We start from the raw sequence: 23,125 nt of genomic DNA, 5'->3' as shown, positions 1-23,125 counted from the left end.
CTTTCCCTTCAAAGCTGCAACATTTACATATTAAGTCTACAATTATTATTTGTTTTTGTAAAAAACCAGTGAATAGAGATCCATCTCTATGGTACTAGACAAACAGCTATTTCTCCGTGATAGAACAAGGACCAAACTGTAGTGGAGCTGCAAGAAGCCTCTGGCCAAGGGAGAGAAGGCAGAGGCGGCACCTGTAGAGCCTGCTCCGCCCTCCCGGAAGGGACGGGACTTGTATGTGGGCGTGGCCAAGAGGAGGGGCGGGACCTGCGCTGCGGAGCAGGGGTGGTAGCGGAAGATGGCTGCGGTTGTGGCAACGGACACGCAGCTGATGCTCGGAGTCGGGCTGATCGGTGAGGACGCTGGCTCTAGCCCGCCAGGCGTGCCGCAGCTCCGCCCGGGTCCTCAGATCCGCCGGGCTGTTCCGCCAGGGAGGGGGTAGACCTGGGCTGTGAGCTGGGCCTCCTCGGCGCCGGGGACTGACGTGGGGCCTGCGGGCGGGCGGGGCTCTGGGACTTGGCGGCTGGGGAGCTGGGGCCGCCGCGCACGTCTGCGACCCCCTGAGAGTATGGGTGCCGCCCGGGGGCCCTGGGTGCCATTGGCAGGACACCCCAGGAAGTGGCGGGGCCGATGTTGGAACCCGTGCTTGGTGACCCACAGTCTCCAATTCCGGGGTGGAGAACTCCATGTCAGTTGACCCAGATGTTCCTGGAGTCCCTTCGTGGTCACATGTGGGACCCCGGCTAGTTTATAGGCATTCGTGGTGAGGAAGTTCATAGGTATCTTTGCACAGTCCAGTCTGTGAGCGAACCTTGTGCAGCCCATCCAGGCTGTAGGTGACAGCACTGGACTGCAAGAACGAGTGGACCTTTATGAATTTTTTCGAATAGTCTCTCTCCTGAGATTCGAAGGCACATTTAGACACTATCCTTCATTGCAGAGTGCGCGAGTTGCTTATTCTTACCAAATCCCTGCGACAATTGTTTTTCAGGAGCGCAAACAATGTCTTTGTCCTGTATTCACTCCTTTTTGTGTAAATTTTTATTTATTATTTATTTGGTATGAGTGTTTGCCTGACTGTATGATTGTGCACCGCCTGGTGCCGAGCGGAGGCCAGATAGACCTCAGACCCTCTGGACCTGGAGCCAGTTGTGCGCTGCCATGTGGGTGCTGGAAATTTAACCCAGGCCTCTTGAAGAACAGCTGAGCCATCTCTAACCCCCTTGTATTAATTTCTAATGTGATTTTTAAAAACTGCTTGAAAACAAATCCTAAGTAATTCAGGCATCTTGGTCCTGTCAGCACTTCAGAATTAAGGTTGAGCTAACCTGTGAAGATGAAAATGACTTGGATGGTGGTGGCGGCATACAATTTTAATCTCAGCGTTCAGGAGGCAGGCGAATCTCTGAGTTTGAGGCCTGTCTAGTATACAGAGCTAGTTCCAGGACAGCCAGGATTACACAGAGACACTCTATCACAAATAACCTCAATATATTTGTCCATTCAACAGGTCTTTAAGTTTTATTTATTTATTTATTATCTCTTTAGTTTTTATTCTTTTTTCTTAGTTTTTATTCAAACATGCACTTAAAAGGTATTTATTTCTTTTAAAAAAATTTAATGTATTATAATTTATTCAGATTACATCCTGAATGTTACAAAGGTATTTATTTCTTTTGTTTTAAATAATTCTTTTTAAAAATTTATTATTATGTATATAGTGTTGTGCATGCATGTACACCTACAGGCCAGAAGATGGCATCAGACTACATTATAGATGGTTGTGAGCCACCATGTGGTTGCTGGGAATTGAAATCAGGCCCTCTGGAAGAGCAGTCAATGCTCTTAACCTCTGAGCCATCTCTCCAGCCCAAAGGTATGTATTTCTAAGCTGAATAGTGGGGGCATGCTTTTAATTTCAGCACTTGATAGGAAGTAGAAGGTGGATTTCTTGAGTTTGAGGCCAGCCTGGTCTACATAGTAAGTTCCAGGATAGCCAGGACTACACAGGGAAACCCTGTCTTCCCTTCCCCCCACCTCCATGTTCCCAAGTAAAGGGGTTATCAGAGGCATAGTGACACAAATCTGTAATTACCAAATACTTTGGGGGACTGAGCCAGCCCCTTATTTCTTTATTTCCTTTTTTTGTAATTGAGCTGTTTATTTTGGTGATAAGACTACATAAGGACTAGATAGCTTTTTATTATTGTTATTGTAAAAATTTTGGCAGAGTGGTAGAGCTCTTGGTTAGCACATAAGATGTGTTGGGTTTAACCCATAGCAGTGGGAAAAATGTAACATTTATATCTAGACTGAAAAAAAAATCTAGACTGTATGTGGTAACATGAATTAAAGGAGGTTTCACTGTTTCCTTCATTGTTGGGAAGGGGATTAAGGATCAAATTCAAGGCTTCAATGGCTCTGCCTATATGCCTAGCTCTTTCCTTTTTTCCTTTTAACAACCTGTTCCTGTGTATTTTTAATGAAGAGTCTTCCAAGTTGCAAAAACATAATTATATGTCAATAAGCATTTTTGGTGGGAGAAGTTCGAGAATCTTTTTTTTTTTTTTTCTTTTCTTGAGACAGGATTTCTTTGTGTAACAGAGCCCTGGCTGTCCTGGACTCTCATTGTAGACTAGGCTGGCCTCAAACTCACAGATCCATCTGCCTCTGCCTCCCAAGCCCTGGGATTAAAGGTGTGCGCCTCCACCACCGCCCGGCAATAGAGAGAATCTATCTACATAATTCAGCCACATAATTTGTGATTGCCTTCAGTGGTAACAAAAGCAACTAAGCAAATGCACATCATAAGTTCACGTGAATTTTGTGTCTCAAATGATCTGGGTTGCTTCGTAAAGTGGGGTGTTATAAATGATTCCACAAAATGCTTCTGAGTAACCAATCAATTCACGTTCCTTGCTGCTGTTTGACATTCTCACAGTGACCATCTTTCCACCATAGAAAAGGACACTAATGGAGAAGTCCTGTGGGTGTGGTGCTACCCTTCCACGACAGCCTCACTCCGGAAGCTGCTGCTCCGCAAGTGCTGCCTGACAGACAGAAGCACAGCTCTCCACCCCTTTGTCTTTGGTCAGTACAGAAGAACATGGTTCTATATCACTACAGTTGAAGTTCCAGATTCTTCAGTTTTGAAAAAGGTATGACCTCTTCAAGGTTAAAAAACAAACAAAACAAAAACAAACAAACAAAAAAAACCCAAAACCCTGAAAAACCCAAAATATCTAAAGTGATTTAAGAACGTAAGATTTAGACTCTGTGTATCACAGTACACACTTGGAAGCAGTAAGCCTTATTTTCAGTGGGACCATTCCCTTTAACACTCCATTTACTGCACAAATACTGATCTCCATTGTTTTTATTTGAATGCTCAACAATTTGAGGATGTGTAGTCTGTTTTATCAAAGTTACACTCTGATGGACTAGAGATATAAAGCAGTTTCAATGCCATACTGAATAAAAAGGAGTTTTTTCCATAATTGAAAACTGTTTTAGAACGGTGCTGTCTTACACCTTTAATCCCAGTACTTGGGATGTGGGTGGATCTCTGTGAATTAGAGGCCAGCTTGGCTTCCACAGGGAGTTCCAGGCTAGCCTGAGTTAAATAGTAACACCTATTTCAAAAACATAAGACTATTTTAGAAGCTAGGAGTAATAGCACATGCCTGTAATCCCAACTCTTATGGAGTTTAGGCAGGAAGATTGCCAAATTAAACATAATGCATTCCAGGCTAGTCAAAAAGTTTTTAAATTTTTTGTTGTTGTTGTTTTTCCAAGAAAAAAACAAGGAAACAAGTTGCTGAGTCTCTTGCATGTACCTGGGGTGTCTGTTTTCACTTTTCAGGGTTAACTTTTGAGCCATAATGGGACTGTATGAAGTATGTCCAGAATACAGAGAATAGTGTTGACTGTTTTCATAGTATAAGAAAAATCATTTAGGAACAGCTATAGGCTTCTTAGAAAATGTCAAGTTTGGAAGTTTCCATGTATTATAAGATCTTTGGTTTTTGTTCAGTAAGTCCTTTTTCTCTTTCGTGGTTTGTTTGTTTGTTTTGAAACAGGGTCTTTTAAAACCCACGCTAGCTGTATACTCACTCCTTATCACACTGCACCACATTGTCGCACAGTCTATCACTACATACTCACTCTTGATCCTTCTGTCCTTGGTCTTCCCCAAGTGTTGCCATTACAGACTGGTGTGCCACTCACGCACTGATATCAGTTGGGTGGGTTTGTTGTTTCTCTTTCAAATTTTGTTTTTACTTTGATTTGCATGCATGCCCATGTGAATACAGGTGTCTTCAGAGGCCAGAAGACAGTGTCAGAACCCATGGAGGGGGAGTGAAGGGCAGTTGTGAGCTGCTCTGTGGGTGCTGGGACTCAAACTTGGGTCCTCTCCAAGAGCAGCAAATGCTTTTAACTGCTAAAGCATCTCGCTCCCTCTTTCAGCTCTTTATGGAAAGGCTTGATGAGCCTTAAGAGGGTGTGGTCTGTGTTTTGTATTACAGACGGCCAAGTTGTAGCAGCATTCGCATCACACCTGTGTTTCAGATTTTAAAACAGTAAGGTTTAGATAGTTCAAAATATGTTTTTCAATAGAGCACAGTGACACACACATGTAGCACTTGGGAGGTTGAGGCAGAAGGCCTCAAGTTTGAGACCAACAGGTGCTACATAGTGAGACTGTCTCAAAATAAAACAAGGATAGAGAAGCAAGTGAAGACTTTGGCATTTTGGTCTTTTAAATGCAATTACGTTATGTCCAAGAGGTTTGTTAGAATAGAGTAATAAATTAATCTTTTATAGTATCTATTGAATTCTGTTCAAGTATCTTTAAAAAGTGTGCTTTTGTTTGTTTGTTTCTTTTGGACAGGTGACTCATTTTTCTATTGTTCTGACCGCCAAAGATTTTAACCCAGAGAAATATGCCGCCTTCACTAGGATATTGTGTAGGTCTGTATGAAAACTACGTTAAATGCTAATTCACTGAAACAAAGATCTCATTCAGTAGTGACCCAGAAAATGTCCACGTGAAAGAAACAACGTCAGTCTTTAGTCTACCTGACTTAATCCGTTTTGGCTTTGCAGAGTCTGACTTGTAAAGAGTGACTTTCTCTTTGGTTTGTGGGTTTATCCTCTGATTTGGGAAAATGGGCCGGGGAGAAGAAAGAACAGTTTGTCATGGCTTTTGTAGTTCCTGGGCATCTTGGAGTGCTTGCCTCTTTTGGTCTGTCTCAATCTTTCTTTTAATTAGGAATATTGGCTTGTTTGTTTGCTTGTTTTTCGAGACGGGGTTTCTCTTAGTAGCCTTGGCTGTCCTAGAACTCACTCTGTAAACCAGGCTGGCCTCAAACTCACAGAGATCCTCCTGTTTCTGCCTCCCTCCTGAGTACTAGGATTAAAGTAGTGTGCCACAACCACCCAGACACTGGCTTCTTTACCTTTTTTTTTTTTTTCTGAGACAGAGTTTCTCTTGTCCTATGGCACACGCCTGTAATCCCAGCACTCGGGTGGCAGAGGCAGGCAGATCTCTGTGAGTTGAAGGCCAGCCTGGTCTACAAAGCTAGTTCAGAACAGCCCAGGTTACACAGAGAAACCCTGTCTCAAATAAACAAACAAACAAATAAATAAATGAAAAAGAAAAACTCCATTATCGAAGAGTTTCAATTAGATTGTATTTTAATAAAGTGAGGTTTTACTGTTTATATAATTAGCCATACTACAAGACTTGCTGTGAAAAGACAAATTGCACGCGTATGGCTCACTGTTGACAGAAACAGCTGCTGTTCTATGGCTGAGATTGTTATTGATGGAAGGATTGAAGTCCAGACGCTGCAAACTGAAAACACTGTAGAGGTGTTTTCTAAAAATCATTAGACTTCACTGCATCTGACCTCCCCAGGCAGGCCTAGTTCCTCACTTGAACTGAACAGGAAGTATTTTGACGTTCAGAAGGCAGTATTGCTTCAGGTGCCACTTCCACTCAGGAAGCCTAGAGGCCAAAGTTCCTGTAGTGCACAGTGTTGCTGTCGCAGGGCAGAGGGATGACTCAGCAGTTGCCACTTCCTCTATCCTCTATCCTCTGTTCTTTCTGCTTCCATGTGCTCAGCTTTACATGTGTTCTCATGTTCCTACACATGTGCTTGATGTCTTTGTACACACCCATGATCAAATACTTTTTCATGGTGGCGAGGTGATTGTAGAGGTGTTTACATTCATTTCTGGGGTGAGTCAGGCAGGTGTGCTTCCTGTAACATACAGCAGAGGCCACTCCAGAAGGCGTCGATCTCTGGGGCATTCTTTGCCATCACTCCTTTCATCTTCTAGTCCCTGTGGCTAATAGGGTTTTGTGCACACCTGGAAGCTGCCGTACACATCAGGTGTGGCAGGCCTGAGGGTTCCTGTGTGAACATGGTCCTCTGGGCTACGCTGCATGGTTCTCCCGCAGAGTCTTTTCAAAGGGGCTGTTCTTTTTGTCACCCATGGCCCAGGGTTGTCATCTCACCAATCTTATATTTGACTTCTCCATTACTATAGTTGGTTTCCGTTTGTTAGCTTGATGAATTTTTTATTAAGAAGCATATAATAAAAAAAATCAATGATGGTGCTGGAGGGATGACTCAGTGGTTAAGAGCACTGGCTGTCCTTCCAGAGGACCTAGATTCAGTACCCAGCTGACAACTAATTGTCTGTAACCTCAGCTCCAGGGGATCCGACTCCCTCATACAGATATACATGCAGGCAAATCACCAGCGAACATAAAATAAAAATAAATAAATCTTTTAAAAAAAGTATCAGTGACACAGAGGAATCTACAATACAATTTAAGATTCCCCACTGCCTGTTCTGCATGCAGCCCCAGGTCACATCGTCCCTGCAGCATTCTGTTTGCATAAGCTTGTTTTTGAATTAGTGGATTGATTGACATACCTTAGAGTTCACACTACTTATTGTTCCCCACTGTTTTTTCAATTTGTAGCTTGAAATTTAAGTATTTAGTAATCAGTAAAATACAGTTAGTTTTCAGTTAGCTTACAATAAATATAATTTTCAAGTAGTCAGTTATAAAAATCAGTTGTCAGTTTAATTTTTCTCAGTTTTCTATTACATCAGCTACTGAAAGGCTCAAGTATGCCCAGTAATGGCAAATGGCATTATTATTATTATTATTAGTATTATTATTATCATCATCATCATCATTATTATTATTATTATTATTATTATTATTATTATTATTATTATTCAGTGCTGCAGATCAGACTCGGGGCCTCCAGCAGGCTAAGCCCACTCTTGACTACTGAAGTAACCACCAGCCCCAGTCAAGGTTCTGAAGCAACATGTAGCTCTAAGCCAGGCATAGTGGTTTAGGCCTTTAATGCCAGCACTCTGAGGCCAGCCTACATGGCAAGTTCCAGGACAGTCAAGGTACACAGAGAGACACTGTCTCTAAACAAACAAACAATCACCATCTATAAATACATAGGAGAGAAGTAGCCTTAGTTGTTCACAGGAAGGGATTTAAAGGGGAAGAGGCTTAACTTGGGCTCTTTCAATGCAGCTGGCTTCCTGTCAGCATTTTTGGGAAGTCTTTAACTTGGTGACAGATGTCTGTGTTTATCACTGAAAACTTTAAAGAGCATGGATTTCTTAATCATCTAGATGTGGTTACCTCTAGGATTGCTTATAATAAGCATGGGTTCTGTGGACAACTACTGCTTTCTCTGTGAACAATGCCTTGAACTCCTTGTCAAAAGAAGCTGAGGCAATAAACCAGAGCTGTGTGATTGAGAACACTGTGAGCACTTATGAGCATAAGATATAAAAGGACATAAAAATGTAATTTTCCTAGGAGTAACAGCCTTGGGGATCCACTGTTAATTCCCCTGTAGAGGGACTACATCTCCAGACATCAGGGAAGATAAAGAACATTCCTCAAAGAAATGGTCCACATTTGTTAAGTGTTGTATTTCAAAGTATGGACAGGTTTGCACATTTGGAAATGCTACCAGGTTACTTTATAATCTAGAAAGTACCAGTGTCTACTCTTGGTGACTTTCTCCACATTTCCTATACTGCATCAAAAGCACTGTCACCTTTTGTCCTTTCTCACAGAATATATCTGAAATATGGAAGCCCAGTTAAAATGATGGAGAGTTACATTGCAGTTCTCACCAAGGGGATCTGCCAGAGTGAAGAAAATGGCTCTTTCCTTAGCAGAGACTTTGATGCTCGAAAGGCATACCTTGCAGGCTCCATCAAAGGTAAGGAAGGAAGGAAAAAGGAAAAAAAACAAAACAAAACAAAACAAAAAAAAAACAAACCCTGGCCAGCAACAAAAGCCCCAAGCTAAGGTCATTGTATGTGTGTATGTTTTGTTTCTTTGTCCAAGGTCCTTTTAACATGTATTTCCTACACAGAAGAGTACATCAGCTCTTACGTTTCTTACTACTTAGAGTTCTGTCTACGCAAAATCTATTTTGTGACAATCTTTTCCATACTGTGTTTCTTATAGAAATATTCATAGCTGAGGAATTTGCAATGACAGGCAGTTTAAAGACAGAGCTTAAAGGAGGTGGAGTTAGCTAGGCGTGGTGGCTAGCCTTTAATCCCAGCAATCCGGAGGAGAGGCAGGGTGGATCTCTGTGAGTTCGAGGCCAGTCCGGTCTATAAAGTGAGTCCAGGTCAGCCAGGGCTATTGCACAGAGAAACCTTGTCTTGAAACAAAAACAAAAAACAAAACAAAAAAATCTTTAGTGGTTCCTGAACATTTGGTTGAGGTTGGGTGTTCTTCAAGATTTTTATCTTTTTCTTTTTTCTTTCTTTCTTTCTTTCTTTTTTTTTTTTGTAAACCAGGCTGTCCTCGAAGTCACAGAGATCCACTTGCCTCTCCTCCCGAGTGTTGGGATTAAAGGTGTGCACCACCACTGCCCAGCCTTCACGAAAAGTACTGGGTCTCTTTTGTATTATTATTTGTTGTAGTTTAGGAGCCTGGAGTTATCTGTACATCTAGCACAGAGTCCCTGTGGGGCATTGCTAGTAACTATGATATTATACCCTGCTAAATATACATGAATAATCATACCCATCCACCAAGTGAAATATGTCTGCACCTAATAACACTTGCCTAAATGTGTCTGGTATATTTAAAATAATTTTGTAATTATATGACAAGAATTCTTTTTAAAGGAAAGTTTATGCCATTATGTATTTAATGCAATATTATCTTTTTTTTTAAAGATATTGTATCTCAATTTGGAATGGAAACTGTTATCTTACACACAGCATTGATGCTGAAAAAACGAATTGTTGTCTATCACCCCAAAATAGAAGCTGTCCAGGAGTTTACAAGGTATCATCATTAATTATTAAAAAGTATAAGCTTTCCTGACAGTTGGAGACACTGGATGCTACTGTGTGCTATGTTCTGATACATACTGAATAAAAGGAGTATGAGTTAGTCTAAGTAAAGTACCATTTTTGTGATCTTCCTTAGAACTAGTAGCCACCATCGCCTGGCTGAAAGTTCTTATTTGATTTTAGAAATAGGACAGTTGGAAGGCAGAGGCTGCACTCAGGAGGCAGAGGCAGAGGCTGCACTCAGGAGGCAGAGGCAGAGGCAGGCAGATCTCCAAGTTTGAGGCCAGCCTAGTCAACAGAGTGAGTTTCAGTCTCGCCAGGGCTACACATAGAAACCCTGTCTTAAAAAACCAAAAGTAGGCCTGTAGATGTGCACTGGTAGACAACAGCATCCCGGGGAGAAAAAGCTCTACCTAACATTTCTTTGATGTATATGTTAATATATGTGGGTTGTGTGCTTGGAGTAGTGTATGTACACACTTTCCTAAAGGAATCCTGACTACAAATATTTCTTCGGAAGATAATAATGACTTATCAAACTTTTGTTTGAAAGAAATCTTCAGCTTGGGTTTGGAGATATGGGGTCAGTAGTTAAGAGCACTGACTGCTCTTCCAGCAAATCTGAGTTTGAGTGCCAGCACCCACATAGTGGCTCTTAAACATCTGTAGCTTGTTGGATACCAGGCATACATGTGTTGCACAGACATGAATTTGGGCAGAACAGTCATACACATAGAATTAAGTAAACTAAAATTAAATATATATGTCTATATGTAACTGGTCTTTGCTGTTTTGTGGGTTCTTCTTTCTTCCACCCTTCTCCACCCCTTGTCTTCTTCCCTTTCAACCCCCTAACACTAGAAGAGAAAGAAAAAAAGGATAGAGATGAAAGGAAAGAGATCCCTAAATAAGTCTGGTTAGAAAGGGGGTAATGTTATCATTAAATAACTTTTTTTCCTGCTGATTAGGGGCATTGAGTTCCTTGGGGCAAGTTTGGTCTTTGCCATCAGGATATCTAATTTCTTGTTGGTGTTTTTTCTTTGTGCATGACTACTAAACAAACCGTGACTGTCTCAGTTAGGGTTTTATTGCTGTAAAGAGACACGACTATGGCAACTCTTACAAAAGAAAACATTTCATTGGGGGCCTGGCTTACAGTTTCAGAGGTTTAGTCCATTATCATCGTGGTGTGAAACATGTTGGCAGGCAAACACGGTGCTGGAGGAGCAGCGAGTGCTACTTGCTGATCTGCAGGCGGCAGAGAGGACTCCCCCGCAGGCGGCAGAGAGCCTCTCATTCCACTCTGAGCAGAGCATGAGCACTAGAAACCTCAAAGCTCACCCCACAGTGACTCACTCACCCCAGCAAGACCATATTACTCCACCGGGCACACCAAGCATCCAAAAACATGAGTGTATGGGGGCCAAACCATCAGTGTGATTGAGGTGACCAATGGTAACCAAGAACCAACAAACAACCTGCACCACCTCTCAGAACCCAAGCATTTATATACCCTCTGAAGAGTCCCCAGAATTCTAACGTCACACAATCATAGAAACATCTGTAGCTGGCAGATCATAGTCAGCTGCTGTGAAGCAGCCCCATATCTCTATAATGGGATGAAAACAAAAATATGTTATATTATTTCTGTGTTTTTAAAGAAACCAAAATTCTTGCTACATGTATGTACCACACACACAGACAGACACGTATATAATAAATATTTTAGGCATGTGAACTGTGTTGTTTCTGCCAGTTTCTTAGCTGCCTGACATGAGTAAACATGACTGTGTTGATAGTCAGCTAGTCCATGAGGCCTAGTTTGCAAACCTCTGTTATAAGTAAATTGTTTCTTTGGTTTAGTTTTACCTGACTCACTGTTAGTGCTGCATGGGGTGTGGGGAGTGGAATGTTTTGTTTACTAAATCTAACTCATCTCCCCACCCCCTGTCTCCCACCCTAGGACAGGGTTTCTCTGTGTAGCCTTGGCTGTCCTGGACTCACTCTGTAGACTAGGCTGGCCTCAAACTCATAGAGATCCACCTGCCTCTGCCTCCTAAGTGCTGGGATTAAAGGTGTGCGCCACCACCACCTGGCTATTTTAGAACTTTTTAAATGGAAAATTTCAAATACAAAGGGAATTTAATCAGCTCTTATACACTCATCACCTAGTAATAAGTATAAAGAATCTGCTGATCTGATTTCCTGGAGCATTTACCACATTTACATATGGTTGTGAGCCCCTAACGGGTGCTGGGAATTAAATCTAGAAGAGCAGCCAGTACCCTTAACTGCTGAGCCATCTCTCCAGCCCCCGGCTGCGAGGATTTCTGTTTAAATGTGTCAGAAAACAACACATTTTACAAGTTTGGTTGGAATTGTAAATATAAATAAGAGACTTCTAGAAAGCTTCTGTCTTGCTGGGACTAGTTTGGGTCCCCAGCAGTTGGCAGCTGTGTTTGAAGGGGAACTTAAGGGCCATCACTGTGCGTCTTTGGAAACTTCACCTTGAGCTTTGTGTAGCCAGTCTGTTCCAAAGGGTAGTTTAAATGCAGCCTCCTCCAGGTCTGGTGCGTATACCTTTAATTCCAGAACTTTGGGAGGCTGTGGCAGGAGGATTGTCATGATTTTGAGGCCAGCCCAGCTACATAGTGAGTTCTAAGTCAGCCAGGGTGCAGTACCTTGTCCCAAAACGCACACACACGACACATATACAGACATTACTTTATTATCAAGTCCAGAGGTTTTAGTACATTTAATACTTCAGTTCCTGACTAGCCATCCACAGCACTTTATCCTGAGAGTTTCCTCTTGGAAGGGGAAGGAGCAGGCAAATGTGCAAGCTGAAGGCCAGTGACTGTATGACTTGAATTTTTTGCCTTTATTTTTTAGGACCCTGCCTGCCCTAGTGTGGCATCGACAGGATTGGACTATCCTGCATTCTTACGTGCACCTCCATCCTGAGGAGCTGGAAGGCCTACAGATGTGCACAGGTACATGAAAACATCCAGGGGAGGAAAGACTCTGCTTATGTTTGTTTGCTATGTAAAATTTGTCTTGGTGGGGTGTGCACACATTGGTAAAATGAATAATAAAACTTTTTTTTTTCAAATACAGTGACTTTTTTTCATTTTAAAACATTTTTAAAAGTTGTGGTAAAATGTACAAAATTATAATTTTAACTTTTTGTTGTTATTTTTGTTTTGTTTTGTTTTTTTCTTGGTATTAGAAATTGAGCTCTCTTACCTTTCTTCTTTCTTGCTCTCTTACCTGTCTTCACCTCTTTTTCTCTGTCTTTTGTCTCTCTCTGGGGCATGCCCTCTTCCTTCTCCTCCCCTTTTCATATAATAAACTTTTCCATATCAAAAAAGAAAGAAAGAAAGAAAGAAAGAAAGAAAGAAAGAAGTTGAACCCAGGGCTTTAGGCATGCTAAGCAAGGCCACAGCCACCGAGCTGTTCCCAGCCCCAATTAATCAGTAATTTTATCTTGAATGTTTAGATTTTATTTTGAACCTCTTAATGTTTTTTCTCATTTATTACTTGTGTCTACAGAAATAGTAACTTTCTATAGGCTTTTTAAAATTTTTTAATTTTTTAATTTTTAAAATTTAATACTCTCTGTATTTTTATGCACTAAAGATTCTTTTAGGGGCAATGAGATGAATCAGCATTAACCCTAACGTTGATGGCTTGAGTTTGATCCCTGAAACCTACATGGCAGAAGGAAAGAACTGACTCTCAAAAGATGCCCTTTGCCCTCTACATGTATGCTGTGGCATATGCATACGCCCATACATACACATAAGCACATATGCATGTAATAAAGGAATGTAGTTTAAAATTTTAAAGGTCCTTTTATCAAAGATGATGATGATGTTGCCCTTCTGTTGTTGTTGTTGTTGTTTGAGACAGGGTTTCTCTTGTAACCCTGGCTGTCCTGGACTCGCTTTGTGGACCAGGCTGTGTATGTAGTATCTGATTTTGGACCCAATATTTCCTTTTTAAAGATTTATTATTTAAAATCTTTGTTTTTATGTTATGAATGTTTTGCCTATGTGAATGTCTGTGAACCACTTGTGGGTCTAGTGCCTAAAGAGGCTTGGAATTGGAGTCACAGATGGCCGTAAGCCACTGTGTGGGTTCTAGGAATCTAACTCCTGTCCTCTGCAAGAGCAACCAGTGCTACCTTTTTCTTTTTCTTTTTTCCTTCCTTCTTCCCTTCTTTATATAGAGTCACCTCTGGCTATTTATTTATTTATTTATTTTATTTTGGTTTTTCGAGACAGGCTTTCTCTGTGTAGCCTTGGCTGTCCCAGCCTCTCTTTGCAGACCAGGCTGGCCTCGAACTCACAGTGATCCACCTGCCTCTGCCTCCCGAGTGCTGGGATTAAAGGCCACCACACCTGGCTTGGTAATTTATTTTAAATTTTTTAATTTGTTCACTTTAGCTGCCAGTTGTAGCCCCTTCCTTCGCAGCCTCCTGGTCCCACCACTCTCTTTCATCTCTCCTTCCCCTCCCCTCACCATTTCCTCTTTCCCTTCCCCTAGTCATCAGAAAGGGGGAGCCCTCCTCCCCTAACATCTGACCTCAGCCTATCAAGTATCATCTGGACTGCTTTCTGACAGTCTTTTTCTTTGTTTTTAAATCACAGTTGTAATTTTTTTTTGGGGGGGTCGTTGAGATAGGATTTCCGACCAGGCTGGCCTTGAATTCAAAGTGATCTGCTTGTCTCTGTCTCCCTGAGTGCTGGGATTAAAGGTGTGTGCCACTGCACCCAGCTCCAGAACTGTATTTTTTAATAAAATGATATTTTCAATATGTCTTCTACATGAGGGTTAAGAGAAAAAGAGAGGAGAGCACTCAGAAAGACAGATACACACAGGAGCATTGGTATAGGCTTCTTCTCCCCCCTTTCTTCTTCTTTGTTTGTTTGTCTGTTTGTTTTTTTGAGACAGGGTTTCACTGTGTAGCTTTGGCTGTCCTGTAGACCAGGCTCCCAGCTGAGAGTTACCTACTTTCTGACATTCTTGGCCTAGATAGCACTAAGCAAAAAGTAAATGCTTTACTCCAGCCTGTTCCTTGACATTGAAATTAAATTTTAAGCCAGGTGTGGTGGCGCATGCCTTTAATCCCAGCACTTGGAAGACATAGGCAGGTGGATCGCTGTGAGTTTGAGGCCAGCCTGGGCTGCAGAGTCTGGGACAGCCAAGGCTACACAGAAACCCTGTCTCAAAAAACAAAACAAAACAAAAAAACCAAAAAATTGTAGAACACTTTGAACCATGTGTATTTTTTAGCAACTACTAAGTACCACTGGAACAGCTAATGCTCCTGAATAGTAGGAAACCATGAAGAAAAGCAGCCAGTGAGCTGCCAGGTTCTTCTGATACCTTCACCTCATGGTTTCTTTCTCCTCCAGTAATTTGATGAATTTGCAATGCAGGCTACATTGCTGGCTTCGTGGAAGTGGAGGTGAGCAGCAGACCAGACCTCTACGATGTGTTTGTGAATCTGGCAGATAGTGAGATCACTGTTGCTCCACTTGCAAAAGGTGATTTTCTGTTCTAGTCTATGTAAAAATATTAACATGAGGTAAAAGCCAAGTAGCTACAAGTTTTAGGCCGATTCACTAAAGCCAGGATATGAGCACCTGTTTGGCATCTGCCGTAGCTAGAGAAGTTTCTCAGTGTCTAGAGTGTACAGTTTACTCCTGCAGGCCTACGTGTGTTAGAAAGACAGGTGGGATTGCTGCGCATAACTTCTGTGTGATCTTTCATCAGTTTCCAAATGTGGGAGCAGCTTCACTTCAAATGAGTAAAACGAGAATCGTTCTCTTTTTACTTATTTTAAAATTTCAAACATGACTGTATTCATGTGGAAAAATGAAAATAGAGCCTGACCTTAGGAAATATTACCTCTTGTAAGACTCAAATGATAGAAAACGGCCATGGCCAGAGCCAGAAGGGGCGGTGCTGCCTGGTTCCTGCTGTGACTGCAGAGCCCCTCATCCTGGTCTGGACAGAGTGGCCCTTGCAGTGAAGCAGAACTTTCTATCTGCCAACAGCAGGAGCAGCATCTGTAATTGATGTGACCAAGGAGGTGTCCTTGGTATATTTCCAAGGATTTGCATATGCTATGTTCTCTGCTGCCACCAAGGGAAGTTCTTCTTTCACAGCATTCCTGCCAGAACACACACACACACACACACACACACACACACACACACACACACACACACACACACACTTACACACACACACCCCTTTGGTGACCATCTCTCTTCATAGTCCTAACTATACTAAACTATACTAGAACTCATTATGTAGATCAGGCTGGCCTACAGCTCACAGATATCAGCCTTCCTCTGCCTTTAGTGTGCTGGGATTAAAGGTGTGTGCTTAACTGTAAAGACCTGGACAAGTTAGACTTTTGCCTTCAAGTCACAGCTCACTTGTAGTCAGGGTTTTTTCATTCAGTTTATCAGGTAGATATGAAGGGGAAATCTGATTTGGCATTGGTGATTATACTGCTATATTTGTGTTTTGTAAATAAAATGGAAACATGGAGGGTTATCTGCTGCCTTTTGAAAAGTTCTTTAGTGTGGTCTTTCAGATTTTCAGTTGAGTAGCTTGGGTTTTTTTTTATTGTATAAAATTTTAAGTCTTCCTTCAACATTCTTTCTGCTTTATTCAGAGGCCATGACAATGGGCAAACTGCATAAAGAAATCGGTCAGCTAATTGTGCAGTCTGCAGAAGACCCAGATAAGTCAGACGGCCAGGTGATACAGGTAACCCTTGATCTGCCTCGTGACCGAGGAAGCATCCTGAAGCAGCCTCATTGCACACTCTCAGGGCATCATAGTAGAGTCAAGTGTCAGGGGGCAGCCCAGCTGTGTTGTAGTGGGCAAGATAATGGTGTGTGTGTGTGTGTGTGTGTGTGTGTGTGTGTGTGTAGGTCATTACTGGGACTGGAACTGAAGTCAGCTCCAGTCGTGAGAATTGTAAGCACTGAGTGGTCTGGAATGCCTGTGAGGACCACCAGTGTATTTCATCCTGCTACAGGAATTTTCATGGAGGAACAGTAATGAAGCAGTACCTTTGGTATCCAGTCTCCTCTTTTTAAAAATTACTTTATGTATATATGAATGCTCTATCTTCATATACACCTACATGCCAGAAGAGGGCATCAGATCTCATTATAGATGGGTGTGAGACACTATGTGGTTGCTGGGAATCAAACTCAAGACCTCTGGAGGAGTAGCCAGTGCTCTTAACTACTGAGCCATTTCTCCAGCCCAGATCTCCACTTTTGAACCCTGAAGAGCCAGCTCCTCTGGGGAGGTCTGCTTGTTAAGGTAACAGTATCCATATGCACTAGTGTGGCACCCTGTCCTCTGCCCTCACCAGCCTAGGAGGACAAGTGGCTTTTATTTCCTGAGTTTTTCTTATGGTGCTAAATCCCCTTTCCTGACCGGAGGCTACTCCAGTCTCCTAATTGCTCTTTTGCCTGTTCTTATCTCTCTGAGGAATTCACTCCCTGTCTAGCCACTTAGATCTATCTCATAGCCTAGGCTTATCTTCATCCTTGCAACCAGGGGAGCATCTTTCAGATGTAGGTTCTACTTGCTCACCTGGTCCCACCTGTCACATTTCTTCCTGAATCCTGAATCTATCCATCTGCTCAGTATTCCTTGAGCCATGACTGTGGATTCGGTGTAATAAACATCTTGCCTTCAAGGAGCCTGCTCATTCATTCATTCATTCATTCAATCACTTTACAGCCTGATCCCAGTCCCTTCCATCCTCTCCTTCCTCCCACTCTTCTGCAAGACTCCTGAGCCCAGCTTATTGGCTGTGAATCTCTGCAGCTGTTTCTGTCAGCTTCTGGATGAAGCTCTCAGAAGACAGTTATGCTAGGCTCTTGTCTGCAAGCATAGCAGAGTATCATTAATAGTATCAAGGGCTGGCTCTCTCCCATGGGGTAGATCTCAAGTTAGGCCAGTCAGTGGTTTGCCAATCCCTCAGTCTCCACTCCATCTTTATCCCAACACTTCTTGTAGGCAAGACACATTTTGAGGCAAAGGTTTTATGGGTGGGTTGGTGTCCCCCTCCCTCCACTGGAAGTCCCACCTGGCTATACGAGCTGGCAACTTCAATGGAGCCTACTTTTTTTTTTTTTTTTTGAGACATGGTTTCTTTGTGTAACAGCCCTGGCTGTCCTGGACTCACTTTGTAGACCAGGCTGGCCTTGAACTCAGAGATCCACCTGCCTCTGCCTTGCAAGTGCTGGGATTAAAGGTGTGCGCTACCACACCGGCCTGTAGCCTACTTTTTAATGAAGCAAATCAATAAAATAATAGTAACTGACAGACACTGTGAACTACAATAAATGCTGTGGCAGAAACAAGGCATTGAGGTAGAAAATTCTGTGGAGGGGATAATAGCTCTTTAAGGAGTAGTTGATGTATAAACAGATGCAAGGGGCAGCAGGGTTGGCTAACAGCACCATTTTCTCTTTGCAGTGCTGGTGGCCTGGGCAGCATGGGCAGGAAAAATGGTCCCCTCTCAAGACTCAGACAATTCTATCCTCCTGTGTGAATTGACATTGTCTCTCTATCAGGGTTAGAGCAGAAACATTCATCCTTTTTAATACCATTCTAAGTTTATTCTTTGAGGATTTCACACATGTATATAGTATATTTTGGACTTTGATAGATAGCTACCCGCCCGCCTCCCCACTTGTGAATCTCTCTAATACATTCCCTCCCAACTTTGTTCCATCTATTCATTCATCATCCAGCCGTCTGTCTGTCTGTCTATCTATCATCTAATCTTTTTTGTCTTTGTTTTTGTTTTTTATACCGAGATAGAGTTTCTCTGTGTAGCCCTGGCTGTCCTGGACTTACTTTGTAGACTAGGCTGGCCTCCAACTCACAGTGATCCACTTGCCTCTCCCTCCCAAGTGCTGGGATTAAAGGTGTGGGCCACCATGCCTGGCCTTTATCTAATCTTTATATATGTTTGTGTGTGTATATTAATGTTTTGTCTGCATGTATGTCTGTGCACTGTATTGCACACAGAGGTCAGAAGATGTTGGATCCCCTACAACTGGGCTTACAGAGGGTTGTGGGCCACTTGTGGATGCTGGGAACCAAACCTGGGTCCTCTAGAAGAGCAGCAAGTGCTTTTAGCACTGAGCCATCTCTTTAGTCCCATATCCGCCCTCTACACACTGAGTTCAGTGGGTCCTGTCTATTTGCACATGAGTGTGGAGCCAACCAGTGGAGCATGAGCACCCTACAGTGACTACATCCCAACAGTGACCACAGTGGTGTCAGCTGTGTCAGCATTCCACAGGTTTCTCTTCCATCCTCTAGGGCTTAATTTTCCACCTGCTCTTCCATGATTCTGTGGTGCTCTGTGAGCCTTGTGCGTTGGTGATATAGATGTCCTGCTTAGGGTTGAGCATTCAGTCACTTATTTTCAGCACTTTGATCCTTTTGAGTGTCCACATTAACCACTGCTCACTTCAGAAAGAAGCATCCCTGACCATGCATGAAAGCAGTTTATAAACATGTATGTAACCAGAAATATTTAGAAGGCATTTGGCAGTATGATCCATTTAGGAAAGAGAATAGTATGTTCCACACTAGTGTGAACCCACCTCTTCCCTCGACCCCCAGTCATGGGCTTTCAACCAGGTTTACAGTAGCAGTCAAGAATTCTCTCCTGTGGAACAAATCCAGTCAGAAAGCAGATGATTGTTACTGTAACAGCCATGTCGATATTGGACCAGAGGTGGGCATATATTACTTGGCAGGTAAATTTTACAGTATTCAGTGTTTAACACGATGTAAAACCATTGTCATTTCTGTGCCAGTGACCGATATGTAGTACATTCTGGCACCGTGAAAGCTAGCAAGCAGGGAGAAGCTTCTCGATCAGTTTCAGCTTAACGTCTGTTGTCCTACAGCTGAGCATGTGGTGTAGTCAGCAACACGGTCGTAGCATCTAGTTACAGTGGGCAGTGAAGAGCAATGGCAGTAGCCTGAGCAGCATCCATCCTTAATGATGCGGTCAGTTACAGAGGTTACAGTCATGGGTGATTTGAATTATTTCTCATGGATTAGAAGTGATACATAGATAGTAGATAGTTCCGTGTAGTGCATGAGATCTTGGGAAAGGGAAGTGAAAGTGATAAGGTTAAAAAAAATTTGAATGAGTTTGTGATGTCATCAAAACATGTAAAAGACATGATTTTAATGTGGGTTCCAATGGGTCACCGGTCTTTACTGAACAGGCATAAAGCCCATGTGGCAGGTGCCAGGTTATTCTCCTGGAAAACAGGGGAAGAGACTTGTTCAAAAAGTGGTATCCATATTACTCAGCAATTCCACTTCTAGGCGCATATCATACAATAGAGTATTATTTAGCCTTAGGGAAGGGGAAGACCTAATGGCCAGGAGTGAACCTTCAGGACATAGTGACATGTTGCTTGAAACAAGCCAATCACAAAATGACAAGTTATGTGACTCAGATAAGGTACCAGAGTTGGTGAATTCAGAGGGAGAAATAAGGCACAGGTTATCAAGTTTCTGCAAGGAAGAAAGGAGTTGACTGCTTCTGGGCACTCAATGCCTGTTTGGTGTGGCAAAAACCTAGAAACAGTACGACAGGGCAACTGTACTTTTTTCTTTTTAATTATATCTGTCTGTCTGTCTGTCTCTTAACCATCTATCTACTTACTGGTTTTTTGAGACAGGGTTTCTCTGTGTATAGTTTTGGCTATCCTAGAACTCACTCTGTAAACCAGGCTGGCCTCGAACTCAGAGATTCACCTGCTTTTGCCTCCCAAGTACTGGGGTGAAAGGTGTGCACCACCACTGCCCAGCTTCTTTCTAATTACTGTTTATGTGTGCATTTACACACATCCTAGATTTGGTTCTTCCACTGTAGGATCTGCAGATTGAACTAAGGTGGTTTTACTCACTGAGATTTCTTGCCAGCCCTTGTAACTATTCTTCATTATTATTTTATTGTGCTTATTTATGTGTATGTGTGTGTGAGTACATGTCACTGCATTGCATGGAAGTCAGAGGACAACTTTAAGAAATGTGAGTCTCTCCTTCCACCATGTGGGTCTTAGGGATTAATTGGATTGTTGGTGGCTAGCTTTTACCTGGTGGGTTGTGGTGCCTGCTAGCTGTCCTCAAATTCAGGAATCTGCCTGTCTCCATCTCCTGAGTGCTGGGATTAAAAGCATGCACCACCACGGTTAGCTCTTCTCTTCAAGCCCTGGCTTGCCTGAAACTTACTGTGTAGACCAGAGTGGCCTTGAACTCACAGAGACCTACCTGCCTCTGTCTCCCACTGGGATCAAAGTTGTATGCTACCATGTCTGGCCTCTATGACTGTTCTTAGTACCAATGCATTATGTGCTTTAAAATGACTGCAGTGATTGTAAACATAATTTTGTTTTAAGAATTTATGACAGCCAGGCATAGTGGTATATGACTTTAATCCCCGATCTTGGGAGGCAGAGGTAGGCAGTGTCTTGAGTTGGAGGCTAGCCTGGTCTACAAAGTAAGTTCAGGACAGCCAGAGAACCCTGTCTTGGGGTGGGGATGGCAGGGAGAATTTATGAAGTTAATCTGATATGAGGAGAGTCCTAGGAAAGAACAATTAACATTTTTAGATATTAACATGCTGTGTATTTTCCTGTTCTATTAAAGGACATTGCCCTAAAAACAAAAGAAGTCTTCACCAACCTGGCACCATTTTCAGAAGTGTCAGATGATGGGGGAAAGATCGTTCTCAATGTTGAGGCGCTGAAGCAAAAGCGATTTCCACCCTCCACAGAGAACTTCCTTTATCATCTAGCAGCCGCAGAACAGATGCTGAAGGTCTGACTGTCCAGTGTCGTCTGCAGCCCTATAGGACTCCCTTTTGTTTCTAGTACCCATTGACCTTTACAGCATTGGGATTACAGAGGAAGGGTCTATTTTTAATGATGTATTTCCAAGTATTAAGATATGACCGGAGAAACACACAAAAACAATTGTGATCTTTCTCCCTGCCAATTTGATCCAGTGCTGGACAGTTTCAACTGCTGTACTAAGGGTAGCTACACAGATCAGCACATGTAAACCGTCACTGTTCATCCCTATTTGTCTCATTATAACCATAAACCTAGTGGTTTATTTTCAGAAAGCTGCCTCAAAGTTTGCTTTTTATTCTTCTAGGGAAAAACTTGAATTCCTCATGAGTGATTTTACTTTCTGAGCCTAACTGCTATGTTTTCTGCAGATTTGTCTAAAAGGTGACCCAAGAGATACTGCAGTTGCACTTTCTTGTAAAAGAAAATGTTTTGGGACCTTTGAATTTTTTGCCTGTATTATGAGGGTTTTTCATAGATTTTTATACTTGAGTAGACAACTCCAACAACCTTTATACTGCCCTAGATAGAAGCATTTGCCAAGCATCAGCCATTAGTACTCTTCGCCTAAGCACTGCTAGCAGTGTCTTTGGAAAAGAGGCAGAAGAAGCCACCTTTAAATGTAAACGTGTAAGAAACAGAACCTTGGTTGGTTTTTGTTTGTGGTGCAGGTGCTGGAACCTGTGGCCTCGTGTATGCTAGGCAGGTGCTTCCTGCCATGCGTGTGTTGGTAAAGGAACATGAGCATCAAATGTCAGGCCAAAACTAGACAGTGTCTCCAAGTGACTTCAGTAAGAGCATTTGGCCACACCATCAAGGACACTGTTACTAGACACTCTTAATTTGAGATCTTAAAATTGCCAGACAAGCACAACTGTCTAAATTATGCATTCCTTACATCTACTCATGTTAATTATGAAAGGTGACCTTTCTTCAGTACAGTTACAGAACATTCAAACCTTACCAGAAAACATGTTTGCAAAAACTTTATCTAAGTTGGGTCTTTTTTTTAAACCTTATTGTTAGGCATTTAAGTAAACATAAAAAAATAGTATTTCCCTTTTGTCCTTGGGTGGGAACAGGGAGGACCTGAAATAAGTTGTTTACTGTAGCTAACAATTGAGGATTAAATTTGCACTTTATGAAAATAACTTCTGCTGTATTTCTCATTTTCTTCCTTTTCTTGCAATATTGTTAAAATTACAAATGTATGATGTAATAGAAACATTTTGATAACATTTTAAGTAGTGTTAAGGTAGTCTTCCAACTGGAAGACCATCTTGTGGTCTTTTGATTTATGTGTATGAGTGCTTTGCCTGCACGTATGTACATGTACCACTTGTATGCCTGGCTCATGACTGTCAGAGGCACTGGATTTCCTGGGGCTGGAATTATGGTTAACGCGCTACTGTGTGGGTGCCAGGAACCAAACATGGATCCTCTGCAAGAATACGTGTTCTTAACTGCTGAGTCATCTCTCTGTCCCTTACCCTCACTGTGCAGCTCTGTCTGGTCTGGAACTTGCTATACAGGCAAAGCTGGCCTCATACTCAGAGATCTGTCTGCCTCCTGTATGCTGGGATTTTAGATGTGGCTACCACACATTCCTTACTATCCTGATTTTCCCTCCTCCCACACACAAAAACTTATTTATTGGTATATGTGTGTATGCCATGTTTGGGTATCAGAAGAGGGTGCTGGAGTCGCCAGCAGTTGTTAGCTGGCCACGTGGGTGCTTGGAACTGAACTGCGTCCTCTGGAAGAGCAGCCAGCACACTTGAATGCTGAGCCATTCTCTAGCCCATCATTCTCTACCT

General features: G+C 42.4%; 1 protein-coding gene across 2 annotated transcripts; it reads left to right on the top strand.

Moving 5' to 3' along the window:
• Window positions 1–225: 225 nt before the first annotated feature.
• DENND10 (DENN domain containing 10) lies at window positions 226–21,583 on the top strand. Of its 2 annotated transcripts, XM_084748850.1 has the most exons (9): window positions 226–350; window positions 2,959–3,155; window positions 4,889–4,968; window positions 8,128–8,276; window positions 9,253–9,364; window positions 12,265–12,365; window positions 14,817–14,924; window positions 16,067–16,161; window positions 21,106–21,583. In XM_084748850.1, exons 1-9 carry the CDS (start codon window positions 296–298, stop codon window positions 21,280–21,282), a joined length of 1,074 nt encoding a protein of 357 aa, XP_084604976.1. In that variant the 5' UTR covers window positions 226–295; the 3' UTR covers window positions 21,283–21,583. The 2 variants fall into 2 exon arrangements, with proteins under 2 accessions (XP_084604976.1, XP_084604977.1); XM_084748851.1 differs by lacking the exons at window positions 226–350; window positions 4,889–4,968 and having other exon boundaries at window positions 3,018–3,155.
• The last annotated feature ends 1,542 nt before the right edge of the window (window positions 21,584–23,125 follow it).

The sequence above is a fragment of the Acomys minous genome (genome assembly GCF_964271855.1).
Source record: "Acomys minous genome assembly, chromosome: 2".
Taxonomy (NCBI): Eukaryota; Metazoa; Chordata; class Mammalia; order Rodentia; family Muridae; genus Acomys; species Acomys minous.
This window is presented reverse-complemented; position numbering and strand designations above follow the sequence as displayed.

What these genes read in the sequence shown, in the direction of transcription:
- DENND10 (XM_084748850.1), top strand. Translation starts at nt 296, where the DNA reads ATGGCTGCGGTTGTGGCAACGGACACGCAGCTGATGCTCGGAGTCGGG. An exon ending in GCTGTCCAGGAGTTTACAAG is followed by an intron (nt 9,365 to 12,264) that starts GTATCATCATTA and finishes TTTATTTTTTAG; the next exon opens with GACCCTGCCTGCCCTAGTGT. An exon ending in TGTTGCTCCACTTGCAAAAG is followed by an intron (nt 14,925 to 16,066) that starts GTGATTTTCTGT and finishes TGCTTTATTCAG; the next exon opens with AGGCCATGACAATGGGCAAA.